At 45.3% G+C, this 15,109-nt stretch overlaps 1 protein-coding gene across 22 annotated transcripts in view; it reads left to right on the plus strand.

The window, feature by feature from the left end:
* SPRING1 (SREBF pathway regulator in golgi 1) overlaps nt 1–15,109 on the plus strand; it is a 356,205-nt gene that overhangs the window by 169,547 nt on the left and 171,549 nt on the right. For 20 of the 22 annotated variants that reach the window (XR_014826163.1, XM_013990355.3, XM_084994208.1 and 17 more), the window contains exon 5: nt 4,522–4,599. Coding sequence is in view for 21 of the 22 variants with exons in the window: in XM_013990355.3 (XP_013845809.1) it covers nt 4,522–4,599 (78 nt within the window). In the remaining variant the exon portion in view is untranslated. Of the gene's footprint in view, nt 1–4,521; nt 11,177–15,109 lie in introns of those variants that run through there. The other 2 variants (XM_021073133.2, XM_084994215.1) reach the window with 2 other exon arrangements.

A 15,109-nucleotide genomic window follows, 5' to 3' on the forward strand; every position in this document is an offset into this window, starting at 1 on the left:
ACAACACAAACGCATCCCCACGGGGCTCAACATCTGGTGGTGGAGCAGTGCTTAGAAGTGGCACTGACACTCACTGGGATGTACTGAGACAGTGATGCTCTTTTTGAAATGGTAGAACACTTCTGTCTGCAGCAGTTGGTGAGGAGCTATTAATCTGAACCCCTAAGTGCCACCTGCCACCTTGACTATGCCAGCCCTCCTCTCGCAGCACCCCATGAACCTCTTCACAATCCAGCAATCAGAGGATATCAGTACCTTAGTACTTATGGGACCTCCAGGATCCTTCTTCTTTGTTGCAGCCAGGATCTGTCCTGAGTACACACTTTGACTCTTATTGCTGACGAGACCTCAATGTCAAGAGAATGAGAGGCCGGGTTTGAACCTGTGTATCTCAGCTATTTAACCCCAGTTAGTCATCTTGAAATTGCACGCCATAAGTGCAAGATGAGCAAGGGTGGACTGGTCTGTCCACATTACACCTCCATGCCTGGAAAGGAGCCTCAATGATGTCACCAGTTTACCCCCACAGCACTGAAAAGGGTCTGGAGAGACCAGCAAATAGAATGGTCAGGTCCATGCCTGCAAGTTTCTAAGGTCTGAGAAAGATTAGAAGCCAAGTCCAGGCTCTGAACCCCCTGTCTGTGTGTCCTGCTGAAGGCCAAGGGTCTAGAGCCGGCAGGCAAGAAGATAGGGCCAGATCCTGGGATCAGGTAGTGGAGGGTCCAGATGGATCAGAGATTGTCAACTCAAATGCCTAAGGAGCCTATAGGAGCTGGGCAGCTAAGTTAATTAGTGAGGCAACTGCCCCGGGCCTAGTACTGGGAAAGCCTTAGCACACTTCCCAAAGCCATTTCTATAATTCTTGTGGCATCGAATATTTTTGTGGTAGGAGGGTTTCTGGCCCGTGGTTATGTCAGGAAGTTGGCTGCAGATGCCATAGAAGGAAGGCATTTCTATCCTCCTTTTTTAGTTTTCTCTGTAACGCCAAGGGGCCAAACATGAAAGCTTCTGGAGTCCTCCCATGTGTGTTTTTGAGACTTGAAATTGGACAAGCTCCTTCCACTGAGAGTAAGCAGGAGGCAATACCCAATTATCAGCATTGTTGCTATTATACAGGGATGAGGATGTTAGGTCTATGAAAGAACAAAGTTTTCCAGGAGTTCCAGAAACCAAAGATGGAATGGACTTAGATCACTTAACTATTAACCTATTTGGTAAAGATTTTGTAAACCCATTGTGTGCAGAGACTTCAGGGGCTGAGGGAAGGAAGAGAAGCCGTCTCTGCCCTGGTGGCACTTTCAGTCAACTGAGCACCTACTGTGTGCCAGGTACCTACAAAAATGATGTCAAATAATCCCCTCTACCCCCACTTATTGAGGGCTTATACTATGCCAGGGACAGTCAAGTTCAAGTACATACTTTCAACTTATAATTGCAAGAACACAAATTATTTCTTATTACGTGCCAAGTATGTGCTAGGTGCTTTGTGAGCACCACTGGAGTTAAACCTCCAGCAAGCTATCCAGGCTAAACACTATCAGTGCCCCCATCACCCAGATGAGGATACAGAGGCACTGAGAGGCTGTCACTTCCTCCAGCTACTAAGTGGCAGAGGAGGGGTTCGAACTTGTCAGATTCTATAGCAGATGCCCTTAATTATGCTGCCTACTTATTAATTTTCAAAACACCTCTATAAATACTCATTCTTAGCCCCATTTTGCAGATAAACTGAGGCTCTGAGAGGTTTTTATTGTGACTGCTACTGGGAAGGGGGACTCTTGGCTGCAAAAGTTAAAGGGACACTAAAAAACTCACTGATCAATAGTAATATTTCAATGCAATATTAAAAAAAAACTCAAAATGAGTACTAAAAACTCCATAATACACAAAACATTATATCTTTAAAGAAAGACAGGATTCCCCCTTGAACTCACAGGATCTCATTTGACACATCCTAACCCTAGTTCTGTCTTTTTAGAACTTTCATAATTTGTTCATCAATGGTTTTTTTAGCATCACTTTTCAGTTCATAAAATATTGTTTAAATATATTAATCTTGATTAGTGAGATTTTTGGCTCACATTTACAGTGCTGCTTCTCACCGCTGCCTTTTATTGAGCACTCACTCCATCAGGCGCTCTTCCGCTTTGACCGTGTCTCATTTTATCCTTCCAACAGTCAGGCGGCAGGCTTTACCACCGTGCCTATTTTGCGAATGAAGCTACTTTGGACCGGAGAGGTCCAGAGCTTTGATTAAGGTCACACAGCAGAAGGGCGGGAACTTGAACCAGACGGGCTTCCTCGAGAGAGGGAGTGAACTCCCAAGGCTGGGAAGCCCAGGCAAAGGCGGCGGAGGACTAAGGATCTCCTGGCGTCTAGGGAATTCCTGCTGGGCGTGGGAGGCGGGACTTGATGACCTCCGGATTCCCAACAACGCCCAGTTCTAGCTTTCTACGATCCCATTGTTTCCGAAGAAATGGTCCCATGGCTCGGCAGGGGCCCTGAGTCTGGACCTGGATCTGGGTCTGGTGAACTCGGGGTGGGAGCCGCAGGGTCACTGCGCGTCCTCGGGCAGTGGGGACAGCGCCGCGCTGGGGAAAGGGATCCCCGCCCGGCGGGCGCGCGGAGCTCCGATGCTCTCCGCGCCGGAGCAATCCTGGGAGGGAGAGGCACTGCGATACTAGAAAGCTGTTGGTAATAAGCAGAATTGGGTTTTAATGGGGTTCGCATAGATAGAACAGAAATCAAATTACGGCCTAATTGGCATGCACGCGGCACGGGGAACGGCGGCAGCGCGGCGAGCCCGCTGGGGCCAAGCAGCTCAGCCGCCCCGGGGGCGCGGCGTCCCGCCGGCTGGAGGCCTGGGCACGCAGGGAGTTCTCCGCCCGCGACGCCCTCCCCGGCCCACGGATCTACCCCGCCTCCGGAGGACCTGGGCGCCGCCTGAGAACACGCTCAACGCCCTACCCGCGGCGCGGCAGGGGACCCGATGCTGGGGCGGCCGCACTCAGCACCCGCCCCTGACGTTGACCCGGTTCCTAGAAAATGCCTGCGCGGCTCAGCTGCGTTCACGGCTGGCTTTTTTGTTTGTATTGTTGGAAAAGATAACAGGGTGTAGGGGAGATGGCTGGGGGTGGGGGTGGGGGTGCGGGTGCGGTGCGGCAAGAGGGAGGACAGGAGAGGGAAATCGGTTATCAGCAAAAGGAACCGAGAAACCAGTGTGTAACAGTTAATATTAGTTGCAATAAGAATGATATTGGGTGCTGACCCTGGGCTGGGCCCTCTGCCGGCATGTTGTGCTGTTTTACATCGCGACTCCTTTGAGGTTTAGCACTCCTCTTTCTCTCCATTTTACACGTGAAGAATCAGAAGAACAGACAGGTTTACTTGCTTATCCAGGGTTGTTCAGCCAGGGCGCCTTGTAACTGACACTCCAACCCAAGACTGGGCGACTACGGAGGTTACGCTCCTGTCTGTTTCTGCGGTGAAGAGTGCATGAAATTAAATTCCTTTTTTTCTTATCTATCCTAAAAACACAAGATTCTCCTTAGACTGATGATATGTTGGTTTTATGGTAACAATGCAAAAAGTTGAAGGATGGCATTTCTTTCCAAGGTTTTTCAGTTGAGATTTTCACTATATCCAATGAATTTTTTGTCTGCCATATTTCCCATCATATCCATCTGCAGGCCTGGTAGGTCCTTGTCAAAGACCACTCCTAGTGTTTGGGGGATAGAAACCGAGAAAAGCAGAGCAGTAGTAGAAGTGAATAATTCTAGGGAAATAGCAACTCTCCCTCATCAAGCATCCTCTATGTAGTACATTCATTCAAAAATTTCTTCAAGGAGAGTTCCTGTCGTGGTGCAGTGGTTAACAAATCCGACTAGGAACCATGAGGTTGCGGGTTCCATCCCTGCCCTTGCTCAGTGGGTTAAGGACCTGGCGTTGCCGTGGGCTGTGGTGTAGGTCGAAGAGGCGGCTCAGATCTGGCATTGCTATGCCTCTGGCGTAGGCCGGTGGTTACAGCTCTGATTAGACCCCTAGCCTGGGAACCTCCATATGTGGTGGGAGCAGCCCAAGAAATTGCAAAAAAAAAAAAAAAAGACAAAAAATTTCTTCAAGGGAGACACTTTAATTCTCTATTTTATTTTATTTTTTGCTTTTTAGGGCTGCATGTACAGCATATGGAAGTTCCCAGGCTGGGGGTTGAATCTGAGCTGCAGCTGCCAGCCTACACCACAACCACAGCCACGCCAGATCCAAGCTGCATCTGTGACCTACACCACAGCTCATGGCAATGATGGATTAACCCACTGAGCAGGGCAAGGGATCAAACCCAGGCACGGTTTCATGGATACTAATTGTGTTCCCACCTTGCCACCGTGAGAACTCCCTAATTCTCAGTTTTAAATGTAGGGACATATTCAGAGAAGTATAATGACTTACCCAAGGCCACACAGTGTGCCTCTGGCAGAACTGACCCAGAACTCTCTGACCCCATATCTCACATTCTTTTCACAGAGCTGTGCAGTGATCAGATCATCTGTGCTTCCCAAAGCATCGAAAATTGGTGTGCTGTACCCTTTTAGGAGTTGGGAGGTAGGATGTTTTGCTTCCATCTACACCGTAAAGCCTTTGCCAGATTTTTTTTTTTTTCCTTGACCAAATTGGAGGACGTTGGAGCACCTAGTACTGACCATTTCAGACCTGGAGTGGAGCCTTGCTTGATCTGCCTCCAAGGGGAATCAAACATTTCTTGATGGCGGCTGATTGAGAACATGCTAGGACATCATTTACCAAAGTGTACTATCACATGAAAGCTGTCCAGAATTGTTCATGAAACAGTGGGCTCTGTGATCAAATGATCTGGGGAAATTTGGGGTTGAACAAAATTAAACTTGCTTCTTTACTGCAGGACTTTTCAGAGCCTTTAATGCACTCAGGCACACACTCTCCAAGAGGATCCATTATATGAAGCATTTTCCAAATCATAGAACTCTTTTTTCACAAAGCACTGTGCAGAACCAGGGTTCCACAGAACCCATTCTAGAAAACATGACCTAGTGTGTTCTAGAACTCACACTTTTAGAATTCTGGCCTGGATTGGGGGTAGATCTTCCCCTCTAGGTTGCTACCTACTATCTTCTTTTGTTAGGAAAGACATTTTAAAATCCCACTCTCAAAGAAAAGCATTCACAGTTGAACAAGGGAGCCCCAATTGTATATTTCCCCAAAGCTTGCCAACCACACTCCTCAATCAAAAACATTTATTGAGCCCTTATGCCTGCCCAGAGCATTCAGGGCCTCTGAAGACTTAAAGGTAAATGAAGTTAACTCGCCAATATATGTAGCACATTTAACACTGAGGAATGCAATTAGTGTTGGAATTTTTGTTGTCCGTGCTGCTGTTGGACCTGGTCCCTGCCCTCTTGACGCTCACAGTCTGGCTGAGTAATTCAAATGCATGCATCCAACACGATAACTAGCAGCTTGTACATCTGTGACAAAGGCCAATTGCAAATATTTTGGAAGCATAGCTATTCTGTTCCCCAAGCACATTTTAAAAATCTTTATTAGATTTTTAATTATTAGAATTAATATAGTGCCTATTGGAAAAACAAACACTTTAAAAAGTAGAAAATGAAAAGCAAAAAAGTTCCTGTTCATACTCTATAGTCTACCACCCCTGACTCCCTAGAAGTAATCACTGCAAATGTACTGTACACCATTTCTGACTTTTCTGCATAAAACAAACATGTAAATATGGGATTTTCTTTTTACCAAAAAAATGGGTCATAAGACACTGCTCGTAACCTACTTTTCCCCACTTAGCTTTATACTGTAGACCTCTTCTTTCTAAACCACCAAGATTAACCTCCCTCCACTCCCAGCTGCCCCCACAGACCCACCCACCATATGCCTCACTTTGTGAACCCTCTGAGGAGGGAAAAGGCATACAAGTACACTCATTTGTTGGACATTTACTGAATGTATACACATGTGTCCTTGGGGGGGGAGGTGGTCAGAAAGGGTGGAAAAGTATTTAAATGCAGGGAACAGCAAATGCAAAGGCATGCAGGTGGGAAGTCAGGTGAGCTGGGCTGGGTATGGGAGATATAGCTTCCTTTTCAATGCCCCAAGGCCATCTCGTTCTACACATGAACCATGATTTACTTGCCTAGCCCCATTCATTTTGAAATCCTTTTTATAAGCGAGATTAGAATATTGCTTGTCTGGAGTGGCCAGGGCAGAAGCACCTAGAAGGCAGTGGGTCAGATCTCTACAGGATTTTATCCAACATCCTCTCTTCATAAATGCCATGACTATTAAATCTATTAGCCAATTTCATGATTGTTTCCAAAGGCGCTATGAATTGGAATCACCTGGTGTGAGACCCTTTTACTTAGAAGAGCACCGTCAAATGGTAAACTCAGTGACACAAATGAGTGACTTGAACATGTCACCAGCCACTTGTCACGTTCATTCACACACTCAAGGGGTCAGTTGTAGCTGCAATTAGCTGGTTAACTAGCATTTGCTGGGCTCTCAGGACTTGCTGAAATATAGCAATGATGGCAGGAGGAGGCATTGCAATTGCAAGGGCAAATATTTGTCCCTGTGGCAAAGGGAATAGGGGAGAGGGGCCCCTTTAAGAGTTTCCCTGGGAGGCAGTGAGGAATTAGGAAGCAATCATAATTAGTCTTCAAAATGAAACACGATGGGCCAAATGTCAGACGCTCATCTCTTCTTGATGCTGTGGCCTCAACCAGACAGGTCCTCCTTGCGTTCTGGCACTGCCTGTTCCCTGCAAGGAGGCCAAGAGACTCTATTAAAAAGCCCAAATAGCTGAGATTCTCCAGGATCAGCAAATCCGCACAAAAGACCTTAAATCAGCAGAATCTGCGGGCTTTCAGCTTCGGTGGCTGGTGTGCAGGGCTTTTCAATTGTCTCCATTCAGTTCTTCGAGTGGATCTCATTGGCCGAATGAGATCTTTATCATCTGTCACCAGGGCGATGCACGCTGGGCCTGCCACAGCGGAGCCATCCCAGCCACATGAAGACATCAGCAGCTTGTCGGGGCCGAACCCCTGCCTTTTCCCTGTGTTTGGGATGTGTGGTCCCAGCTGAGGATGCCAGATGCCCCTGGACTCATTTACCTGGTCCCGGAATGGCATCACCTCTTTTCCAATTCAGCTACAGCCCTCCCACTGACAAAGCCAAAACCTCAGAAAAGCAATTTGAGTGGCTTGTCAAAAGGGGTTCATCATATAACCCAGCAGGCAGCGGTAGTTAGGTGGTGCTAGGGGGAGGTAGTGGACCTGGGGACTGTCCCAGCTCTGCTCCCTGCCTGCTGAGTGCCCTTGGACTCGTCATTAGAACACTCAGAGCCTCCAGTGTAAATGCGCAGGATAAAACCTCCCAGAATTCTTGGGAAGATTTTGGGAAGGTGAAATGATTTAGTTAAAGCAGAGACTTGGAGTCCATGATTGGTTCAGAAAAGCATGTCTAGTCTCTACAAAATAAATGCCATTAAGGCTTCTGACATCATCATTATCATCATCAAAATACTTATCGACACAATAATGTGAAGATACTTACTGCCACCTAACTATAACTTAAAAACATTTAAAAGCATACATTTTACATCTATTTCTATTTAAAACAACACTTACTGAGCAACTGCGTTTTGCTAAATGTACCTGCAGCTTAATCTGTACAACTCCATCCTGTGGGAGAAATTACTCCCATTTTAAAGATGAGGAAATGATCTCTGAGCAGTCACCCAGCTAGCAAGTAGCCGAGGCAGGATTCAAACTGAGTTTGTCAGACTCCAGGGCCTATTCTGTTAATGGCGACAGTCTGATGTCTTGTTAGCCAGGATGGTCTCATAGGATGCCTGTTCAGCACATCACAGCAGATAACAGCCCCATTCGTACCTTCAGTCAGACTTAGGTGCCAGGGACCATGTTAGACACCAGGGAGGCAAAAGCGAATGAAAGCCTAAGGGCACTCCTATCACAGGCCAAGGCAGGAAACAGGAGAGGAACAGACAAAATACTGAGTCCTTTAAAGGTGCAGCGAGTGTTGTAGACAGAGGACCACAGACCACAGAGAATAGGATCTTCGCAAACGAAGTAACTTTTTTTTAGGGCAGCACTTGCAGCATATGGAAGTTCCCAGGCTAGAGGCTGTAGCTACTGGCTTACACCACAGCCACACCAGATCCAAGCAGCATCTGCAACCCACACCACAGCTCACAGCAGTGCCAGATCCGTAACCTACTGAGTGAGTCCAGGGAACAAACCCACATCTGCATGGATACTAGTCAGGTTCGTAACCCACTGAGCCACAACGGGAACTCCCGAAAGGAAGTAACTTCTGAGAAAAATGTGATGATTTTTTTTTTAGGAAGTTGAGAGGGAACAGTATTGGTCAAGGCATAGTGGAGAGGGGGCATGACTAGTCCGTCAAAATTGCAGAGGAGTCCAGAGAAAGGAGTTTAAGAAGATGCTGGGGAAATAGCCAGGTGTAAGCAAAGGAGGTTTCTTGATTATCTTAAGGCCTCAAAGATTTGGGAGAAGAATGATAAAGTCACGTTTGTAGAGTTACAGAGAGAAGATCCTACTTAATCTTTTTGTTTTTGTTTTTTGGTCTTGGTGAAAACAATACAACAGGAATAGCCCAAATATATCTATCAATTGATGCATAGAACAAAATGTGGTCTATCCACACTGGAGATTCTATAATGGAATAATATTCGGCCATGAACAGGAATGAAGTATTGATACATGAGTGGACCTTGAAAACATGATGCTAAGTGAAAGAAATCACACACACAAGGTCACGTATTATATCATTCCACATATATGGAGTGTCCAGAATAGGCAAATTCATAGAGACAGAAAATAGATTACCAATTGCCTGGGGCTGAGTAGGCGGAGAGAATGAGACTGACTGTTAATGAGTATAGGGTGTCTTTTTTGGGATGATGAAGATGCTCTGAAATTAGATCCATGCACAATTTTGAGAATGTACTAAAAAAAATCACTATATTGTCTGATTTTAAAGGGTGAACTTTATGGTGTATGAATTATATCTTAGTAAAGCTGTTATTTAAAAAACAATATAACCCTACTAACTAAAAGTTTGAAAGATAGAAATACCCTCTAGTCCTTCACCCCCAACATACAGCCTTTTCCCACTTGTACATTTTCTTCTTCATCCCTGTACTTACATATTTTATATGTACAGTATCAGAGAGTACCATTTTCTGTTCCTTTTTTTAACTTAGTATTTCATCGCAAACATTTGTCCACATTCCTATGAGGTCTCCATAATTGTTTTCAGATCCAAGTTTTAGGGAGATGAATGAATTCATTCAACAAGTATTTTTTGAGCACAAGCCAGGAACTGTTCTAGGCTCTGGACAAGGCCCCTGTTCTCCTGGAGCATATTTTCTGGTTGGGAGGACAGACCACAACAAACTAACAAATGAACAAGATGATCTCTGATGTGAGGAGTGTGATAATGAACAGATATCCAGTAGGGAAATGAGACAGAGAATCATGGTGTGTCACTTTAGAAAGGGTAGTCAGAGACAAGGGTGACCTTAAGCAAAAAGAAGACACCAACTATGTAAATTCTGAGAGGAAGTATTCTAGGAAAAGGATACAGTGAGTGCAAAGGCCCTGAGGCAGCAAGAACAATATGCTTTAAGAACAATAAGAATTTGAGTGACAATGCAAAGGGCAGATGTGGGGAAGGAAAGATATGGCAAGGGGTCGGGTAGGTGGCAATGGAATTTGAATCATCTGAAGCTGCCATGAGCATCACATTGGCCAGGAGCAGGGACCAATGCGTTCAATTGACTGATTGTTCAAATCCAATCCCAGCGTAGTTGTCAGAGACCTTCTGTGCTTGGAAAGGAGTCTGGGAGCTGGGGCTGAAGATAGACCCTGAATCTGAGCTGGGGCCAGCCCCCTGTTGAGTGCTCTGGCTTTCCCCAGAGCCCAGGTGCTTTCCAGCACAGCCACATGAAGCCACACCCAGAGAGCCCCAGGGGCCTCCGGAACCTGGCTAAGTGTGTGGGCAGAGCCAGCAAGTGCCAACCTGACAGCTGATGGCAGCCTGGCCCCTCCCTGCCGCCTCACCACCTGCACATCAAAGTGGCAATGCTCCTGGCACATCCGCTTCCTCTGGCTCTGAACCCACAGGGCTGGCACTGCATCCCCCAGCACAGAGCCTCTGCCCCTCACTCCCACCGGCTGTTCCCCACCCTGGGCTTTGTAACTCTCTCCTTCCCTCTCAAATCACAGGCTTGCTTTGGAGACAGACTAATCTGGGTCAGGTCTCCTGTGAAACTCACACAGCTCCCTGACTCTGTCTTGTAACACTCATTATTCTTTGCATTATTCACTTAATATCTTTTTCCCTTTTGACTGTAAGCTCCAGGAAGGCAGGAACTATGACTCCATAGCATTTAGTACATCATACAATGCCATCAATAAAAATCTAATGTGGGCCATCTAGGTAATTTAAAATTTCTCTCTCTTTTTATTTTTTGCTTTTTAGGGCCACACCTGCAGCATGTGGAAGTTCCCAGCTAGGGGTCAAATTGGAGCTACAGTTGCCAGCCTACGCCACAGCCACAACAATGCGGTAGCCGAGACATGTCTGCAACCTACACCAAAGTTCACAGCAACGCCGAATCCTTAACCCACTGAATGAGGCCAGGAACCAAACCTGCATCCTCATGGTTCCTAGCTGGGTTTGTTAACCACTGAGCCACTAAGGGAACTCCCAATTTAAACAGCCACATTCAATAAGCAAAAAAGAAACAGGTAAAATAAATTTTAATCATTTATTTAACTGAATATATCCAAAATATTATTGTTTCAATGTGTGGTCAATACAAAAAATGTTAATGAGATATTTAAAATTTTTTTTTCCTCCTACTAAGTAGTCAAAGTCCAGTGTATGTTTTATATTACAAGCATATCTCAATTAGAATGGTAAATTTTCATTGGAAATAATCTTACTTGGATTTCATCAGATTTATGGGGAGACGCAATTTGCTTACCCAAGTTATGTTGAACATATGTAAAAGTTTTCTAATAGTGGAATGAACAGCTTTTAACTTTAAATTAAGTAAAATTAAATAAAATTAAAAACAGTTTCTCAGGCCCACGAGCCGTATTTCAAGTGTTCCATCACCCATGTGGCTAATGGCTACCATACTAGAGAGCAAAGTATCAAAAGCACCCATATTTGCAGAAGGAATGGATCGATGAATCCTACTTTCACCATTTCCTAATAATATGACTTGGGTCGGTTCCCATTGTGGCTCAGTGGAAATGAATCTGACTAGTATCCATGTGGACCCAGGTTCGATATCTGACCTTGCTCAGTGGGTTAAGGATCCGGCATTACCATGAGCTGTGGTGTAGGTCGCAGACATAGCTCAGATTTGGCATTGCTCTGGCTGTGGTGTAGGCCAGTGGCTACAGCTCCGATTCGACCCCTAGCCTGGGAACCTCCATATGCCATGGGAGCGGACCTAAAAAAAAAAGACTTGGGTCTGGGGTGGTTTTTAAATACTCATCAATTATTGGATACTCCTCCTTTCCAGAGGTGGAAGCTGAGTCCTCTCCCCTTGAGTATGGACCAGGTTTACTGACTCTCTTGGAAGGAGGGAATGGAATGTGGCCGAGTGACTGTGGTGACTTCCAGGACTAGGTCATGCTTTGGGCTGTGGGTCTATCCACCTCTGTCTGGGCTCCAGTCTGTTCTATATCCTGACCTGATTCCCCCAGACGGAAGCTCTCCCCGGCTCTCTAGCCGCCGATCAGGGGAGGGCACCTCTGTTGGATAGCATTTTCACCCAAGACCACCTCTGCACCTCAGGCTTTGGGTCCAGCCCATGCCTGGTCCAGTGGGCTATGGTCAGGGGATGAGGTCATGAGGTCACAGGCTCAACTTTCCTCAGAAGATGTCCACTGCCGACATAATAGCCTTGAGAAGTGCCCTTGAGTGAGTCCACTAATGAACCTGGACCCATTTCCTTGTCTGAGTGTAAGTTTTGGACCACCCATCAGGTAGTCGCACGGGTCCAACGAGACAGTTCATGGAGAAACCCTTTCCAACGGAAATGCCTCATTTAAATACTGCTGCCGTGACAAAGGCAGCTCTCTGTGTACATGAAGTAGGAAAATGTAATCATCGCCCTATTAATCAGGACCGTCTATTCAAAGACGTCACAGAGACTTAGGACACTGGGCCCATTTTAAACACCCGTGAGATGAAGAAGATGAAGTTGAGTTTAAAAAAAAAGAAGCAGCAGCTGTTTCTTGCCCGTGGCGTTTCTGGCTTGTGCACATCATCCCTGTAATATTTCTTCTTCCTTTTTTGTTAATGGCTTGGGGGTTTGAACACTGTTTTGTTCAGCCACACGGGGAAATGTTTAATGAATCCTTGTGAATATTCATTAAATGCTGTTAATATTTTCTGGTCGGGGAGGCCCTGCTGCCCGTCCGGCGGGTCTCGGAACGGCGGCAGGGGAAGCAGCCCACCGCTTGATTTCTGTTATTTGTTTTCCAATTCGATTGCCCTATTTTCTGAGACCTCAGGTGGTTTGCAGGGGCCAAGGGTGGAGGCAGAGATGGCTTCCTTGCCTCCTCTCCCCAGACTCACAGGGAGTTTTAGAGAGCAGTGGTGTGGAGTTAGAGATGCCTATGCCCTACCCCCCAGCGACCGCACTCCTTGGTATGTACTTCCAAGAAACACTCACTCGTGCACAAAGAACTGTGCAGGGAATGCTCATGTGGCAGCACCACTAGTAATAGCAGCAAAGAGAGAAACCACACAAATATCCATTAATGGGAGAATGGATGGATTTGGAATATTCCCACTAAAGACTTACTATGATACAGGAGTGAAAATGAATGACCAGGCCTGTGTATTATGGTTGAGTCTTTTTATTGAGATATAATTCACACGTCATAAAATTCACTGTTGAAAGTGTGCAATGCAATGGTTTTTATGATGGTCACCACATTGAGCAACCATCACTGCTACCTAAGTCCAGAATATTTTCATTACCTCCAAAAGAAACTTTACACACATTAGCAGTCACTCCCCATTCCTCCCCACCCCCAGCCCCAGGCCACCCCTAATCTATGGATTTGCCTCTTCTGGCCTTTCGTATATATGGAATCGTACAACATTTGGTCTTCTGGAACTGACTTTTGTCACTGGCTATAGTGTTTTTAAGGTTCATCTTCTTTGTAGCATGTATCAGTACTTCATTCCTTTTTGTAGCCAAATAATATTCCATTGTATGGATAGATCACTTTTGTTTACCCATTCATTAGTGGATGGACATCTGAATTGTTTCTACCTTTTGGCTCTTATGCATAAGGCTGCTGTGAATATTCACATACAGGTTTTTATGTGGAGATCTGTTTTAATCTTGAGTATATACCTTGGAGTAGAATTTCTAGGTCATATGGCAATTTTATGTTTAACTTTTTGAGAAACTGCCAGGTGGTTTTCCAAAGTGGCTGCACCCCTACCAGCAATGTCTAAGGGTTCCAATTTCACACCCTCACACGGTTGAATCTTACATACATAATGTAGAGGAAAAAGCAAGTTGCAGAAGAATCTATTCAATGTGGCCCTATTTCTACAAAGTTTAGAAACAAGCAAAACATACATTACATAGAGTCACACTATGTGCAATTAAAGTATAAAAAAAAGTCAGGGGACTGAAAAACACTGAAATATAGATAATGCTTCCCACTGGGATGAGGAGAACAATGTGATCAGAGTATGTGAACATACGGGGCTTCCATTACATGTGTATTGCTTTATTTCTTAAGCTAGGTGGTATTCATGGGAATTGTTGAATTATCCTTTATCCTTTGTTGTATATTTTTAATATTTCCTCATAAAGTATTATGTTTACATTTATTTTCAAGTAGGACATGTTTTATAGGTATACCTGTCTTTAAGGAGGCCCACTCTGTGAGAATCTAGTGGGACTGGAGGGTTTCCAAGTTGGAAAATCTTTTGACGGTTTGGGTCTTATCCCCAGTACCCAATTTCCCTACCCAAGCTGGCAGTGTCATGGAATATAAAGAATACTGTCTTTGAGATCTTTTTAAGTAAAGGAGACCCAGCAACAAGTAACTTAGTGGCTTTAAACCCCCCAAATCTTTGTACTCCTCCCTTTATAGACTGGAGCTTAATTTCTCTCCCCTTGAGCATGAGCTAGCCTACATGACTTGCAATTAGTGAATAGAATAAGGCAGAAATAACAGTGGGTTATTTTAGAAACTTGGTCATAAAAAGCATTATGGCTTTTTCCTTTCTCCCTCACTGATCCTGGAGAAAGCCAACCACCACTATATTGTGAAGACACCCAGGCTATCCTATGGAGAGGCCCGCATGGTGAGGAGCTGAGGCCTCCTGCCAATAGCCATCTTGGGAAAGGATCCATATGACCATAATCAGGGGCAACCTCTTGACTGCTTTCATGAAAGACCATGAGCCAGAACCTCCCTACTAAGCTGTTCCTAGATTCCTGACTCTCCAAACCGTGTGAGATAATAAATGTTGTTTTAGGAGTTCCCGTCATGGCGCAGTGGTTAACGAATCCGACTAGGAACCATGAGGTTGCGGGTTCGGTCCCTGGCCTTGCTCAGTGGGTTAACAATCCGGCGTTGCCGTGAGCTGTGGTGTAGGTTGCAGACGCGTCTTGGATCTGGCATTGCTGTGGCTCTGGCGTAGGCTAGTGGCTACAGCTCCGATTGGACCCCTAGCCTGGGAACCTCCATATGCTGCAGGAGTGGCCCAAGAAATAACAAAAAAAGATTAAAAAAAAAAATGTTTTAAGCTGCTACATTTAGTGATAATTTGTTACATGACAATAATAGCTTTGATAAGGGGTTTACTATCTCACATAGTAAGCCTCTTGAGGGAGAATATTCCAGGTGGTTAATTCAGCGATACACTGATTTCATCAATGACCCACATTTTTAAAATCTCCTCACTCTGCCATCTTGAATGTGTTGGGTTTTGTCTTCAAGTTTGTGTCTTCATGATCTCAAAA

The sequence above is a fragment of the Sus scrofa genome, chromosome 14, assembly GCF_054392235.1.
Source record: "Sus scrofa isolate SSC_HxYL_T2T_F1_AM1 chromosome 14, Sscrofa_HxYL_maternal_Yorkshire_Landrace_v2.0, whole genome shotgun sequence".
In the NCBI taxonomy this organism is placed as follows: domain Eukaryota; kingdom Metazoa; phylum Chordata; class Mammalia; order Artiodactyla; family Suidae; genus Sus; species Sus scrofa.